Here is a 15,154-nt window from a genome sequence, read left to right on the forward strand (position 1 = left end):
AAAAAATAGAAAATAAAGTGTAACTTTTTACTTAGAAAATAAACGTTTGTTAATAGCTTAAGGAGTAAAGGGTTTCTTGAGTTAAGTAAATCCGATATCGAAATATTACATTCTGGTGATGGCCAAGTTTTATTCAACTTAAAACCTACTTAAATAATGTTTCTCTTCTGGGAAATAGCATCTGAGAAGCATTGTTTGCTGTTTTTATTTTGTTTTTGTTACTTAACTCTTCACAGGTTTTATTCGTTGTCGAGAAATGGGATTTAATTGCAATTTATTTGTCGTTTTATTAATATATAATGTTACTAGCGGACCCGACAGACGTTGTCCTGCCTACACGTCTTTAATTTGAATAAATTAATATGAAGTTAATATTTGATGAAAATTGTGAATCTAAACCATTCCCAGACCCCCTTGAACACACACAAAAAATTTCATCAAAATCGGTCCAGTCGTTTGAGAGAAGTTCAGTGATATACACACTCACAGAAAAATTATATATATAAGGATTTATAAATATACTTTTACATTTTATTTATTGTAATACATTTGTTCGTAATATGTTATGAATGAAGCATGCGATATTACTTAACTCACGGTATCCTTTATAAATTACTTAATAGTAAACTAGTCAAGTGCTTTTTAAACTAAATGAAGACAAAAAGTGATCTAAAATAGATACCTATTTATTAAAAATAACGTTTCACAAGTCCTATCGTTATTCGGATACCAAAAAAAAAGAAGTGCCATCCAAAAAGTCGTTTATCTTCTAGAATTAATAATATACCTAAATATAATTTATAATACATTTTGCGATGCAAGAGAATTGAATTCTTATTTAAGTGGTAACAGTTTTTACCTCCTTTGTAAATAGGTTATTTATATGTATTAGAATACCTTATCTTCTAGAATATTAATTGTGTAGTTCTTTAGCGAAAGTCTGTAGTTACTTTATAAATTCACCAAGGAAAGAACCAAACTGTTGTAGTTGATATCTTACTAATATGTCATGTATAAATGTTAAAATAATTGTACTGAATTGTAAGTAAATGTTTAGATTCGTATTGTAGTAAGTGTTAAATGTAGTTTGTTTTAATGTCTTTGTAACATTACACCAAATGTATATACGTTACCTTTCACCAAAAGTTACCTCCTCCCCCTATCAATTCCTATCTCACATCTCTTTTTCATACATTTTTTTCTACTGCTGTAAGCAACGCGGTCCGACTAGTCCATATTGCGTGTAGACTCATGCCCTAAATTTCCATTTGGAACTTTGAAATAACAAAGATAACATATTTTATAGGGTGTTTCGAAAGAGAAAAATATATCTATGTATTTTATTTATATTTAAACTGATTCTATTTGTATATGATAATTTTTTGGTATGTCGCATATAATGGTAACTACTAGACATAAAACAAAAATCATAGTTTTATCTTACATTAAAAAAATAAAATCCATGTGTGTATATTTGAGAATTAATTAGAATAAATATTTTCGTGTATGTGACTCTTATTAAAAATATGGTACATATTATGCAGTACAAATATATTTTTGTTGAAAACACAAAATCAAGCAGAGATTCATTTTTACATAAACCTGGTAGGTGAGAAATAGGGCATCGAATGTATGAAATACTATATGTTTACTACAGAGAAGTACAAGAAAATACCTCCAAGAAGATAGTCATATTTATCAATATTTAAATATTTTATTATGTAAATGGTATATAGGCCTACCAGTTTGTTTCAATGTCTATTCCATTAATGTGATAATTATATATGATATATATATATGTTTCATAATTCGTCATAAATGACATTCTTGTATGTGTGACTAACAAATATAAAAAAAACATCCTTTATCTCATTGGAATATTGTAACGTAGATTTACTTGTTATATACCCTAAAGTTTAAATAAATGTCTGTTCAATAATGTTTTATTATTTTATTCACAACATAATAAATTAGAATTATCATACAATGTATTTTGTCCTTAAATTAGTATTGTACTACAATAATTTTGGTTGCTGCTTCAACGCAGTGATGTCTAAGAATCGAGGGATTTCGACGGGCACATGTCCGTTACTTGATTTCATTGGTATACCTGAAAGCAAAAATGTATCGTTTTTTTTTCAGACATTCTGTAGCTATCTTTCACACAATCTATCCATTAATTTATTTAATAATACCAAACTACATTCCTAGCTAAAACTATGAGGAAGAATACAATTGAATCTGGATAACCTTGGGTTAGAGATAGAGAAATCTTACATAGTCCCAAAGACTTAAACTTAACTTAATCAGTAGGCTCTGTTCTACTGATTAAGTTTACTACAATTAAATGTTACTTTTTATGAAGTTTTTATATAATATCAATACAAACCTTGAAGTAGTTGATGTTTTTCCATATAATTTCTAGTTGCAAATGACATGTCAATTGGTGCAACAGGTCTGGGTGATTCTGTCTGGATATCAACATGTCCATTCTTTAAATACTTTGCTGCGAGCTGTTTCATCTTTAAACTAGTGTCAGTTGATGCAGTGTGATGTTGTTGCGTTACAATAGGATCATCACCAAATTTTACTCTGAAAATAATAACATTGATACTAGAATTGGCATGCAATGTAAGTTAAATGAACTGCTTTATGCTGTAATGCAGCAAGATAAAATTAAAATTGTATGTCAACTTATTACTCAGTATTATGTTCTAAAAAAACATCTTTAAATTGAAACCTAGATCAACAATAAACATTACAACTTACCTCTTTATTACACTAACATTAGTTTTGTCAATTTTCATTTGCATACACTTCTGACGTGTATTCCTGTACAATGCACTGGCCGATGAAGGCATATCTGAATCATGCAGCATACCATTCACATGTGCCTGAAAAATTAAAAAGAGAGAATTAAAAATATAGTGACAAGTTGTTTACTCTGAGTTATGAGTAGTAGTATCTAGGTAGTACAGTAAGCTGCAATAATTACGTATTCATTTATAAAAATAAAAACTTGTATAGGGATTCAATTTCAATAATAGATATAGATGTATTCATCAACCATTTGTATTCGTATTCGGAAGCATATAATCAGATACATATATTGGAAATTGTAGGTGTATACAGATTTCTGAACATTTATAAATGTATCTATATTTATGCTGCTGACTGTACACATCAGTATTTAAATATTTGTAAAAGAAAGCATTTTCTTACCATAACTTTATTGTAATAGGTCCATCCAACATTGGATTGGTCTTCAGGCTCAGATTCTGAACTGTAAAACAAAACAGTTATAAATGTTTATTTATTTAAGATAACCTTCTTTTTGAAGTCAGCTAAAAATAATAGTAGTACAGTTAAAGTTTTTCTTTTATATTTTTAATCAAATTTTACCTACTCGCTGTAATCTCTTACATCCAAATACATGCTCTGTTCTGGTGACATAAGCGGAGTTATAGCATTGTCAACTTGCACATTGTATAAACTCATTTCATTGTATGTTTTCTCTTCATTACCAACATCTTTATTGCAACTTTCTGCGTGAACTGGCAACTCTTTTTGAAAAGAGGATGTGTTTTGTTTTCCTTCATTATTATTTTTGGAAACTGGCGTGATGCCATCTAAAAAATTTAAATGAACAGGCTGCACTTCTTTTATACTGATTTGTGATCTGTTACATTGTATTTGAGCTTCGCTACACTGAGTCAATATTTCTTTATTTATAATTGTTGATGTTCGAACTACTTCGAAACTTGTCATTACACCAATTGAAATCTTGTGGTGCTCTTTGTCCATAGTTTCTACAGCCACATGCTCAGTTACGTAATTCTGTATTGGTAATGTTTGTTTTTGTGTCTCAAACTTGCTAGCTGAAATAAATTTATCAACTTTTTCCTGCAGGAGTTGTAACTGTTCATTTTGTAGTTTTATAATTTTAAACAGATCTGCCACTGATGGCTCCCTCTTTTCTTTACCTTTTTCTTTGACCACTTGTTTCTCAGCATTTAAGGTGTCTGCATTTGATTCTTCATATCTCTTTAATGCCCAAGTTTTCTTATCAACTGCATTGATATCATTATCTGGCGAATAATTAGAATCACATGGGCATTTTTTACAGTTTTGAGTATACATGGGAATTTTACAATTGCATTGTTGACAATGATTTGATATTTGCTTAGAAAATTGTTTGTTACAACAATTTGTTATGTTCCTTGGAGAACTCTGAATGTATCCACATGGCCTTAAATTATTGCTCACACAAGTTGTAGTACACACTTGAGGTCTTGTGCACTGATGGCATTGGCAATGGTCAGTTGGTACAGCAATGGCATCCACTGACTCATTATAACTAACTCTACTTAAAGGATTTGTCACACCTATTTTGATAAGCTTGTTTTTGGCAACCAAAGGATTATTTTCCTTATCTAAGGTATTTTTTTTGAATTGTCTTTCTATATTCTGACAAGACATTTGATGTAAATTTTCGCGTTGTATGAAAAAACTATCATTTTTACTCAAAATGTTGGGAGGGTTTTGATACTTATTTTCTAATGACGAAAGAACTCTTGATGGTGAGTTGACATTATCACAGGTATTCTTTACTACGCACGAAGATCCATTATGGTTTGGATGTTTGAACACATTAGTCTCTTGGACACTACTCCTCGGCATTTTTGCATATGTATCCAATAAACTTAGATCTAAATCATTCGAAGGAGTCCACTTTGATTCTATTTTAGATAATTCTGTTATACGTGTCTTATTAATAGTAGGGTATGGAGAACCGTTACCACACTCATATCTTTGTAGTGGATCGTTATTATATGGAACAACTCTAGCAAAGTCATATTCAATACAAGGTACATTAGAGATACTCTTTTTCTCGAGAAATGGCCTCGGAGACTGACAGTCTAAGTCGTTCATGGCACTGTAATTCAAAGTAGTTTCAAAGCGTACTTTCTTCATGAAGCGGATAAATTGAAACACTAGTGACTACTATAAAATACAAATACGAAGGAAAAACTTTAACAAACAACACTATTCTAAACTTAATGTAAACATAATGCAAGATTTTTGTAAATGCCACAAAATTGCACAAAACAAAGTCAAACTAATTTAAACTTTTTGACAGTTATTTAATTTTAAATCAAAAATTAGCAAGTATTTTGTATGTGATATTGCCATAATTCATTTCATAGTTTCTAAATATTTGTAACTTTAAAATATTTTAAAGGCCAAAAGAAATTGTTTTAAGGTTTAACTATAGTTTGAGGCTTATATAAAAGGAGAAAAAATATTACATTATTTTCGAGCCCAAAGCAATTTGAAAACACTCTTTCTGTGTGAAAAAAAAATAGTTACTTCTAGTGTCACTGTCAATTGTCAATTTTGTTGAATTTGAAAGGTTAGAAATAGGATAAGAATTAGGAGTAGAAAATAAAAAGGCGATTTATCAATAAAAAAAAACAACAAAATACTGCAATATTTGTTATGCATACTATTTGACTGTAAATTCATATAAATAAAATGGATCGGCAGTTGTTAAAAATATTTAATCCCGTATTCACTTCATTTTCTCGATCGAAAGGTTTTAAAGCTCGGGGTGGTCTACGATACCCTGGAGGTATTGTGTATTTCCCAAGGTAAATAAGACATATCTACGTCAAAATATATACATTGTTATTAATTACCAATTTATATCCGACCATTACTAAAACTAACCTTTCTTATATATTTCTAGGTCTCCCGATCACAAAGACCCGAAATATACACCATCTAAATTGTTCAGGGTTGAACGAATTCGTCCCGTTAAAAATAATCCATGGTGGCAAAAACTGATTTTAAAAGAACTTAAAATTGATGAAGAAGTATGTAAATTATCATTTTTTATTTACTATAATGTAAATGCAACCTTGTACTAAAAGTTAGCCTCCTGCAAGAGTTTTGCATGGTTATGTAACAAAAAATATGAAATATCATTTATTGTTTTTAGCCCTTTTAAATTTATGTTTCATATCTTACATTTACTTTGAATTAATATGTTTTCAATCTATTACAGAACCGTGTAACAGTTGTTAAAAATATACCTGAAATAAATAGTAGATTATGGAAGATTAAACATCTAATTAAATTGACGCCAATAACTTTTCCCTATGGTGAGCCAAGTGAAGAGGACATAAACCATACAATCCTAAAAGAAAATGGCCAGTGTATAGTAACAAAAACTTTAGCTCCGCATCCAACACAAATTGAAGCATTGGAGAAGTTTGATAATAATAAAAATAAAATGGATTCAACTACAATAAAGAAAGATTCAAGATATAAGTGGAACAACGCCTATGGAGGGGGATTTTAAGATAGAAGTTGATAATTTATCCTTTAGTTTTAGTATAAATAAAACAGTACAATATTGAATCAGAGTTTTTCTAATACTATACCTTCCTTGAATAAAATTTAATATATGTATGTTATTAAATACATTCCATACCACTAAAAGTATTTGTAAGGAAGTGAACTTGCCAAGCAAATTAGTGGTACTGAATATGCTTAACCCTTTTTCTCTTTAATTTAGGGTAGCATCCACCATAATTTACATCTAACAGAGCATTAGGTCATTTATGTAAAAAAAAACATAACAGTCAGCTATTTTATTTACATCTAGATAAAACAATAATTTAAAATATTTTATTGGTTGTCATCAGAATCAGCTGCACTTTTCTTATACAATAAATAATTAAAATATTCAGGAGTTTTGAAATAATTTTCAAGAAGAATTCCTTTCTTTTTTCCAAGAGCAAATCTTGCATCACTCCAAGATATAAGCAGTGAAGGATTTAACTTTTTAAATTCATTTAAGTGAAATTCGTGTTTATTTATTGAACTATATGTGTGACCTCTGAAAATGGCCAAGTAATTATCACCTTTCTGATACAAACGAATAACATATTTAGACAAAAGGAGTTTCACAGCAACATGTAATAAAATGAATGATCCAAGATAAATGAGACATTCCATTGAATTATTTGCTATTACAACGTCATTGCCAAGTACAATAGGCTCATGCATTGTAGCTGTATCAAATATAAAAGCTGAGTAATATACTAAGCTACAAGAAATAGTAGTAATAGAAAATGTTAAGTATGCCGTAGTAAACTGCAGAATCTTCTCCATGGGCGCTTTGTAAATTAACTGCCATTGTTTTGAAACTCCGTCTTTTTCTCGCAGTCTGTCTTGAGTTTCAGTAAATTTAATAGGATGCTGTGAGACATAATTAACCCTAGATATCCTGACTATTGCTTGGTTCTGTAAAAATCTAATGTTGTGACTTCTTATTAATCGAATGCAGTTCATTTTTGTGGTGTTTGCGGTGTCGGAAATGATGGGTTTATTTCCAAAATCTGGTATTTGGTCTATATAGAAGTGCTTATTTAAGGTTCGAGGTTTCTTTCTAAATACAAATATAAAACATAACTTGGAGTTATAATTATATTAAATAAAAACTCGTATTTATATCATTCTCTTAATAGATTACACAATTCTTAAAATCACTAATTTTAAATCAAAAAATGCTTAAATCTCGTTTGTCAGATGTCAATGCCATTTTGTCACTTGACAGATTTTGTTTTTATAGTTTTATCAATAACAGAACAGTCTTTCTGCCAAAATACAATTATAAAATCCTTAACAAGTATTTCATGCTTTATATAAAAATTTAAGCAGCTGCGCGAACGCCTGTTGTTTTCCTCCCTTAAAATTATTATTGGAAAAAAAACGCAATATTATTGTGGCATACAAAATTATAAAAGAAGTCAAAATATGCAAGTATATGTTACTTCCGGACATTTTTGGTTTTTATGCGCAAATATACATTTTTCTTAAATACCTGTCATACTAATGCAAATGGATGGATGTTATTTATTAGTTATGTCCAGAACGGTTCAACGGACCGCAATGAAATTTGGCATGAATGTAGAACATAGTTTGATAGAACACATAGGCTACTTATTGACTTTTATTCAAATCCGCGGAGAAACGGAGTTACGGGCGACAACTACAATAACATAGATTGATTATCACAATTATATCGATAGTAAAGCTAACGTTATAAGATGTTTAGTCCAAAATTGAATGAAACACCAATTTTTCACATTATTGTATTTAATTATTACTCATGTTACAATAAGAAAGTTGTATTATAATATTCTCGTAAGACTAACAGTATAGTATAGTTATATATTCAAATAGTAGAATAAAATAAAAAAAGAACTATGATTAACAATGATTCATAAATATTATTAAAATTTAACAGTGTTTAAAAACAATTTCCTATGTTTTAAATGTCATAATTTTAACATATCAACACAGTAAAAGAAAATATTAGAATGTACATTAAAGTAAATATATTTTTTAATGTTTAAACTCATTCAATCAACTTAAATCAGAGGATTATTAAAAAATCATAAAAAAGTAAATATTTCCATTTTATATAGACAATTGTTAAATTAGAATAAATATAAAATAGATTACATATATTGAAAAAATATAATTTATATCAAGTTTACCAAAATAATTGTGTAATTATTATAAATAATTTGTAAGATAGTGAGATCTAAATTAAATTATATTGTTGGTAATTACAATTTTAAAATATAAGATAACAATATGTACTTAATATTTATTTATACTAAAACAAAAAAATATGTTGCAACCAAATACCAACATTGGAAAATAATTTTAATTTAACACTAATATAAAAATTCAACAAAATTAGACCTTATTTATACATGACTAAAGGATAGTGTTATTAGTATTTTTATAAGGTAAATACACTTAGAAAAGTAATGATGCTTTATGGTTAAGCAGCACTCATAGACAACTTTAAATCAAATAAAAGTCCTCACAGACAGGTTAATAACTTTGTGAAAACTAACAAACCAACTGGAAGGCTATCTTTGACTATTGTGCTCATATCCTTATGTATATTTAAAACAATATAGGGCCACTAGGCACAATTAAGTAAAAAAAATCTTATATCATTAGAAAAATTAAGTCTACTACTAATTAAGACTTTAAAAAATCTTCCAGATATCTATATACCTATATATAAAAAATAATATAAATTTACTATTGAACTTTAGATGGGATACAGTACAAATTATATAGTAAGCCAATGGAATGCATTCCTAATTGAAAAGTAAAAGGATTACACATAGCCAAATCAAACATTTTTTTGTCTAGCTTCGTTTAAAATTTCATCTAGACGTGGGTAAGCTATAAATAGACTCTAAAGTTAAGGTCAAATAGACTTGAAGCATTGAGCTGCAGGTCAATAATTAAATTGACAGCTCATCGCAATGTACTATGACTCAGTGAACCAGTTGTACCCACAGAGCGACCAATCATAACTCTATGCATGTACAAATTGAGCTAAGTCGTTAGCCAGTTCAATAATCTGCTTTACACATACGAAATGCGAGATGAACTGTTCATAAACTAATTGAGTGTAACTCATGACTACATATCAAAACTAGCGACGTAGCTTTCCCTAAGATAAGTATTAGAATTTAGATTAAAGAATTTACACTAATGAAAGAAACACAATACTTAAAGAGTCTAGTCATATTAACATAAATCACATGTGTTTCAGTCTAAAGAATTTGCAATTTCAAATAGGCAATAATAGTACATATAATTTAGAAGCTATTTCCTGTGCCTTACATTACAATTAAGTCAAAATATAGGCCTGCTATCCCTAAATCTAAGGTAAAGCCTAAATATCTTCATAAAATTACCCCGCACAGACAGATTGCTAATTTTATGCTAACATTTATCTGTTTACGTAATTTAAACGTTCACATAGAATAGGATATAAATATTGCACATTGTAAAGAAATTATCATAAAAGCTTCATACTAAACTATCATTTTTTGACTTGATATGTTTTATTGATTCTTTGTTGTTAACGATAAACCTTTCAGGGTTTAATATTTGAGCAAATACGTCACTGTCCGAATTAATATTGGTAATTTTACCTTGCTTCTTATTTTCTATAGTATTGGATGCGTTATTGCCTGAATTTTGCATAACATCTGAGAGACTAGCGTCGATTGCATCTTTGTTGCTTCTCACATAGCCATTTCTATTATATTTAGGTTTGGGATTATTGTACACGGGGATTGGGGTTTTCGATTCATTATTTCTACTTTTCCTTAAACTCTCAGGTAATGCATCAGATTTGAGTTTGACTAGAGATGTGTTCACAACGGAGCAGTCAATTTGCATGAGCGTCACGTGATCGTTCATTAGGGAATCTGAAAAGGAAGATATAATTACCAACTAATAACTCTACTTGTTTATTTTGCCTATGGGATAGAAGAAAATGAATATTTAATAGTTTTGTTTTGTTTGTGGAACGGTGGTGGCTCAGGGTTTGTATCCGGCCATGAATCAATGTGTTTTTCGATTTCCGATTTACATATATACATTTATGTGACATTCTTATGGTGAAGGAAAATATCGTGATGCAGCCTGCACATATTTAAGAAGAAATTCAAAGATATGTGTGAAGTCAACTAACCCGCGCTGGGTCAGCGTATTTGACTATGACCTAATCACCCTTAGTTTATGGTAGGCGCCGAGCCCCTCGGTGGGGACGTATATTGAGCTGATGATGATGATAGTTTTGGATGTGGATAATGAATAATGATGGTACTAACCATTTCCAGTTCTCGCAGGTAAGATTAAAGCCATTTTGGGCGGTCGTGTGACATTGTGTGCGACCGCAGGCAACAACAGATGCTCTCCCTTTCCCACACCAACAACATAGAACGTGTCGTCTCGCCTCTGCAGCGCTTGAAGTAAAGCATTCCATTCACCAAAATCAACATCAAAATCATCAATTTTCCGTATCGGCTTGTGATACAGCTTGTTGTAATCATAGACACTGTTGTTAGGAAATTCAACCTCTTTGCTTCGCTTCAAACGACGCATACGAAGCTTTTGACGTGAGTTCTTCTCTGGATTCTTATTTACGGTTGGAAATTCTAATAAATTGTTATCTAAATGCAGTTTATTAAATATTCCGTATGTTTCAAATAGACCATCTGCAATTAATACAAAACATTAAGCCATATGATCATACATATTAATAAAATTAAAAAAAAATCCGTTATATTGTTTGTAATATTGAGTTTTTCTTTTGTAGCAAATATTGATTCCTTACGGCGTATCTTTTCAGCACTGGGATATACTTTAGCTTCACTTTGCTTGTGATTGGTCCAATTTAGAGTTTTGCCGCCGCCGATCCAACGTTTCAATTCACCCGCTATCCTTATACTCTCCGTTTGATTTATATTTTGAAATTCTGTGATGGTGCTATTTTGGCAATCGCTACTTTCATTACTTCTATTTACAAGTTGATCATAATCTGAAATTGGAAGGAGATAATATATGACACATGTGTGTGTGTGTGTGTATGTGTGACACAACATAGATAGTAATAAATATGATTTTTTTATTATTTCTATAGAACACTTACCAGGTATTGAATCAGAGTTATCCTCAGCCCACAATAAATGTCGTGACGCCACTGTCTGTTGTGACTTTGGTCCAATAAATGACGTTGGACTATTCCATCTAAAAACAATATTACAACAACATATATGTGTAAATTATTATTATACAGAGTGTTATTTTAACTACATATTTCTTATGAATTATGAAATTACAAGTTAATAACAAATCATTGCTCACCCTATAACATTCCAATTTAGTGATACCATAAATACCATAGCGAATAACATCGCAATATTCTTTTTTGGTATCGAAATGGAAGTATCCAGGCGGGGAATCTAAAATAAAACATTTTAATATATATTAATTGTTCAATTTTTTCTATAAAAGTTAGATGAAAATAAGTTTTTCTATATTAAGTTAGATTTTTTGATTTGTACAGCAAATAAAAAGATTAGGTATTCTGAGAACAGATCTTCGAAAGAACACAACTTGATAGATAGTTGTCTATGGGTAATGGTTGAGTTTATGCATTTTGAAAATATGCAAAGTTCGGCTTACCTTACGATATCGTCCATTATTTTCCAGTTGATCCCGCAACAATTTATTCTCCAAGCGTAACCTCTCAATTTCCTGTTGGGCCTCCAACAGTTGTTGTTCTAACGCTGTTACATACTCTTTCTTTTTTTGTCTCGACTGACATGCTGACTCACTGTCAAATAAGATTAAAATTTTATTAATTTTTAAAAAGGTTAAAATAACATAATGTTACGACATTTAAATCTTTACGTTCATTACATAAAGTTGTGATATTGTACTGAAAAATAAGGAAATCAGACAATTTCTTAAAACTTGTAAAGATAAATGTAATTTTTACCGATTTTTTATCATCCTCTGTTGCTTCTTAATAGCTCTTATTTCAGCATCACTTAAATTTGTTATATCTACACTAGAAGCTATATTATCTGAATCTATTGGTTTGGTTCCGTTTTGTACTATTGTGCTATCACTAGCTACTTCCAGTTTGGGACTTATAATAACATTCTTTTGAGGTGTTGCCAACTGTAAAAACATTAAAATTAATCATAACATTTATGTCATTTGTAGCATTATAAAGCCTGAATATGTAAGTCATCTTCAAAGTGTAGAAATATAAAAACAAACATTACAAGATTATTTTTTTATAAACCTGTTTTCTTTATTTTTAAAAACGTTGAAAGAGGTTATTAGATGTCTAAGATATACAAATTAAAACACGATTTTCTAATTGAAATCACATTATATTTACCTTTACTGGGTAACCATTAACTTTCTTATCACCTGCAAGATTTGTTTGAGGTAATGGCGAAATTACGATTTTCCCCTTTGAACTTTCTGTAGGTATCACAATATTCGGTGGCTTAATATTAATTATTTGTTGCTTCTTTAATATAATTGGTATCCTCTTCTGCTCCATAACCATAACATGTTTGTCCTCCTTTTTTGTGTTAATTGATATATTTTCATTTACAACTTTGAAGTATGCATTTTGAACGGAATCATTTTCTGAAACAATTTAAAACGTTACATATTTATAACTTTAATTCAGTAATACTGCAGTTATAAAGTTAATAAATACATACCATCCTTTGCAGTCAATAGTGGTATATATTTATGTTCAACAACATCATTTTCTACTTTAACACCCTGTATAAGACATAAAGATTAATTAGATAAATACTATATTAAAATAGTTATTGTAATAAATAATAAGTACCTGGATGACCGAGCTCTGCTCGGTATTTTTTTTTAAATTGCGTTTTTTGAAATTATATTTAAGTACAAATTACTAATAAAATGATGAAATATGAATAATATTTTCGATCTTACCGATAGAAAAAGTTAAGTTTATCTTTAAGTTGATTATCAATTAAGCACAAATAAAATTACATTTCCTAAAATAGATTCCTAGCTAGATCGATTTATCGCCCCTGAAAACCCCTATATACTACATTTTATGAAAATCGTTGGAGCCGATTCCGAGATTACAATTATAATATATATACACACACAAGACTTGCTCATTTAAAGATATGTAATAAATAATAATGTAAGCCAACATCATATAAACCTTAATGATTCCATTTTCAATAGCCATAACAGGACCATTTTTATCTTGTATGTTATTTGGTGGATATATTGTATTATTTTCTTTTGTATCACTTGGAGCTAAAAAAAAAAAAATCTTTTATTATATTTTCAAAATAATAGATATATCAATTTATTGTTCTTTTTTTGTTTTAAATTATAAAGTATAAAAATTCATTAGTAATAAAAAACACTGAGCATTTCCAGAGATATACTGAGAAACATCCACCCATCTTAACATTTGCATTTATAATATTCGTAAGAAGTAAGTCTCTAAGATGTATTTACCTGGTTTTTGAAGAAACTGTTCAACATCTTCTAGTTTTAAGTTACATGAGTCCTCATCAAATGTCCAATCCAATGGTGATAATGAAGACTGTCTAGCAGATGTATTGCTCGAGCTGTAATAGAAATTATAATTTTATGTAAGCTGATTTTTATTATTTAATAAGATACACAAATTTATAAATATGGGTTTTTGAAAATGTTTGATGTGAAAGATGATTTGGTTAAGATCATTTTTTTTAATATTAGCACAAGTTATGCCAAATAGTAACACAAATCAACTTAAAATCTTATTTAAAGAATACTCATTTTGATATGCTATGTTTCCTTTTATAATGCCCATTATATATAATTCACGTTTACAACATATACATGTTCACATTTTGGACCAAATAGTACAAATACTTTAATACATAAGGTGATTATGTTAATTTAATATTTCTGTTTAGATCTTATAAGAGAAAGTGTACAAAAAAATTACATAAACTACACTACTATATAAAAATACAAACTACTTTTTTGAATCATCTTCGCTGCCTGAATCTGAACTACTGCTTTCATTGGGTGAGGATTTTATGCTTAAAATTGGTGATATAGGCGGCACAAATATAGAAGCCGCTTCGGCAAGAATTTCACTTGGTGATGCATCAGCTGCATCTAATAATGATGACCACTGATATTCGTTTGTGAAATGGTCCAGGAAATCAGTATCTGCAACAAAAACAACTACTGTTGAAGATTTTATAGTAAAACGTATTCTTAACATACAAACACGTGATAATTAACTATTTTAGATAAACATAGGATTATTATTTTGATAATAAACGTATACTTTAAGAATTGAGTGTTTTAATAAAGTGCGAAAGTTAGTACAAGGACACCGATCATTACTTGCGCCTTGTAATTACTTAACCAATACAATAACAATACCACGTCTAGACTATTGAGTACTTTGTTTTCATTCAACCCGGGTTATATATATTTAAAAAACACTGTAATTACCATAAAGACAGTCCTTATTTCCCAATAAAATGTCTGTATCCATCGAAGCTGGTTTTTCCTAAAAATTCTTATAAGTAAAGCGCCCTTATTTTATTTCAAATTTATAAAAATATAGGAAAATTAATGAAACACGCCATTTGTAACTCGAAGATTGACTTTGACAGCTTTCACGCTTTGACATTTAAGTAACTTTTTTTTAATTTTATGACCTGGTAACATA

General features: G+C 29.4%; 4 protein-coding genes across 5 annotated transcripts; 1 reads left to right on the forward strand and 3 right to left on the reverse strand.

Moving 5' to 3' along the window:
- Positions 1 to 1,936: 1,936 nt before the first annotated feature.
- Positions 1,937 to 5,124, reverse strand: LOC106117503 (uncharacterized). Its single transcript, XM_013311851.1, has 5 exons — positions 3,407 to 5,124; positions 3,223 to 3,283; positions 2,770 to 2,894; positions 2,390 to 2,592; positions 1,937 to 2,110 (listed from the first exon to the last, which is right to left on the reverse strand). The coding sequence occupies exons 1-5, from the start codon at positions 4,972 to 4,974 to the stop codon at positions 2,016 to 2,018; spliced, it is 2,052 nt and encodes a 683-aa protein (XP_013167305.1). The 5' UTR covers positions 4,975 to 5,124; the 3' UTR covers positions 1,937 to 2,015.
- A 317-nt stretch (positions 5,125 to 5,441) lies between these two features.
- Positions 5,442 to 6,423, forward strand: mRpL30 (mitochondrial ribosomal protein L30). Its single transcript, NM_001312562.1, is given in 3 exon segments — positions 5,442 to 5,651; positions 5,750 to 5,876; positions 6,068 to 6,423. Coding segments are annotated over 3 exon segments (540 nt in total). The 5' UTR covers positions 5,442 to 5,535; the 3' UTR covers positions 6,365 to 6,423.
- Positions 6,424 to 6,659: 236 nt separating this feature from the next.
- LOC106117054 (uncharacterized) lies at positions 6,660 to 7,596 on the reverse strand. The gene has a single exon (XM_013311127.1). The coding sequence runs from the start codon at positions 7,357 to 7,359 to the stop codon at positions 6,694 to 6,696; it is 666 nt and encodes a 221-aa protein (XP_013166581.1). The 5' UTR covers positions 7,360 to 7,596; the 3' UTR covers positions 6,660 to 6,693.
- Positions 7,597 to 9,084: 1,488 nt separating this feature from the next.
- Atf6 (bZIP_ATF6 domain-containing protein ATf6) lies at positions 9,085 to 15,082 on the reverse strand. Of its 2 annotated transcripts, none has more exons than XM_013311363.1 (13): positions 14,935 to 15,082; positions 14,448 to 14,643; positions 13,936 to 14,048; positions 13,631 to 13,728; positions 13,143 to 13,206; positions 12,809 to 13,065; positions 12,398 to 12,582; positions 12,082 to 12,232; positions 11,761 to 11,858; positions 11,546 to 11,643; positions 11,231 to 11,434; positions 10,725 to 11,111; positions 9,085 to 10,319 (listed from the first exon to the last, which is right to left on the reverse strand). In XM_013311363.1, the coding sequence occupies exons 1-13, from the start codon at positions 14,975 to 14,977 to the stop codon at positions 9,916 to 9,918; spliced, it is 2,298 nt and encodes a 765-aa protein (XP_013166817.1). In that variant the 5' UTR covers positions 14,978 to 15,082; the 3' UTR covers positions 9,085 to 9,915. The 2 variants fall into 2 exon arrangements, with proteins under 2 accessions (XP_013166817.1, XP_013166816.1); XM_013311362.1 differs by having other exon boundaries at positions 14,445 to 14,643.
- Between the last annotated feature and the right edge of the window lie 72 nt (positions 15,083 to 15,154).

The sequence above is a fragment of the Papilio xuthus genome, unplaced genomic scaffold, assembly GCF_000836235.2.
Source record: "Papilio xuthus unplaced genomic scaffold, Pxut_1.1 DF827680.1, whole genome shotgun sequence".
NCBI classification, from domain to species: Eukaryota; Metazoa; Arthropoda; class Insecta; order Lepidoptera; family Papilionidae; genus Papilio; species Papilio xuthus.

Excerpts from the sequence above, each read along its gene's own strand:
- LOC106117503 (XM_013311851.1), bottom strand. The coding sequence starts at position 4,974 with ATGAAGAAAGTACGCTTTGAAACTACTTTGAATTACAGTGCCATGAAC. Across the intron at positions 3,284-3,406 it reads GATGTAAGAGATTACAGCGA|TTCAGAATCTGAGCCTGAAG; the intron begins GTAGGTAAAATT and ends TTTGTTTTACAG. Across the intron at positions 2,593-2,769 it reads AATGTTAGTGTAATAAAGAG|AGTAAAATTTGGTGATGATC; the intron begins GTAAGTTGTAAT and ends TATTATTTTCAG.
- LOC106117054 (XM_013311127.1), bottom strand. The coding sequence starts at position 7,359 with ATGAACTGCATTCGATTAATAAGAAGTCACAACATTAGATTTTTACAG.
- Atf6 (XM_013311362.1), bottom strand. The coding sequence starts at position 14,977 with ATGGATACAGACATTTTATTGGGAAATAAGGACTGTCTTTATG. Across the intron at positions 14,049-14,444 it reads GAAGATGATTCAAAAAAGTA|CTCGAGCAATACATCTGCTA; the intron begins GTTTGTATTTTT and ends TTTCTATTACAG. Across the intron at positions 11,644-11,760 it reads CTAAATTGGAATGTTATAGG|ATGGAATAGTCCAACGTCAT; the intron begins GTGAGCAATGAT and ends TATTGTTTTTAG.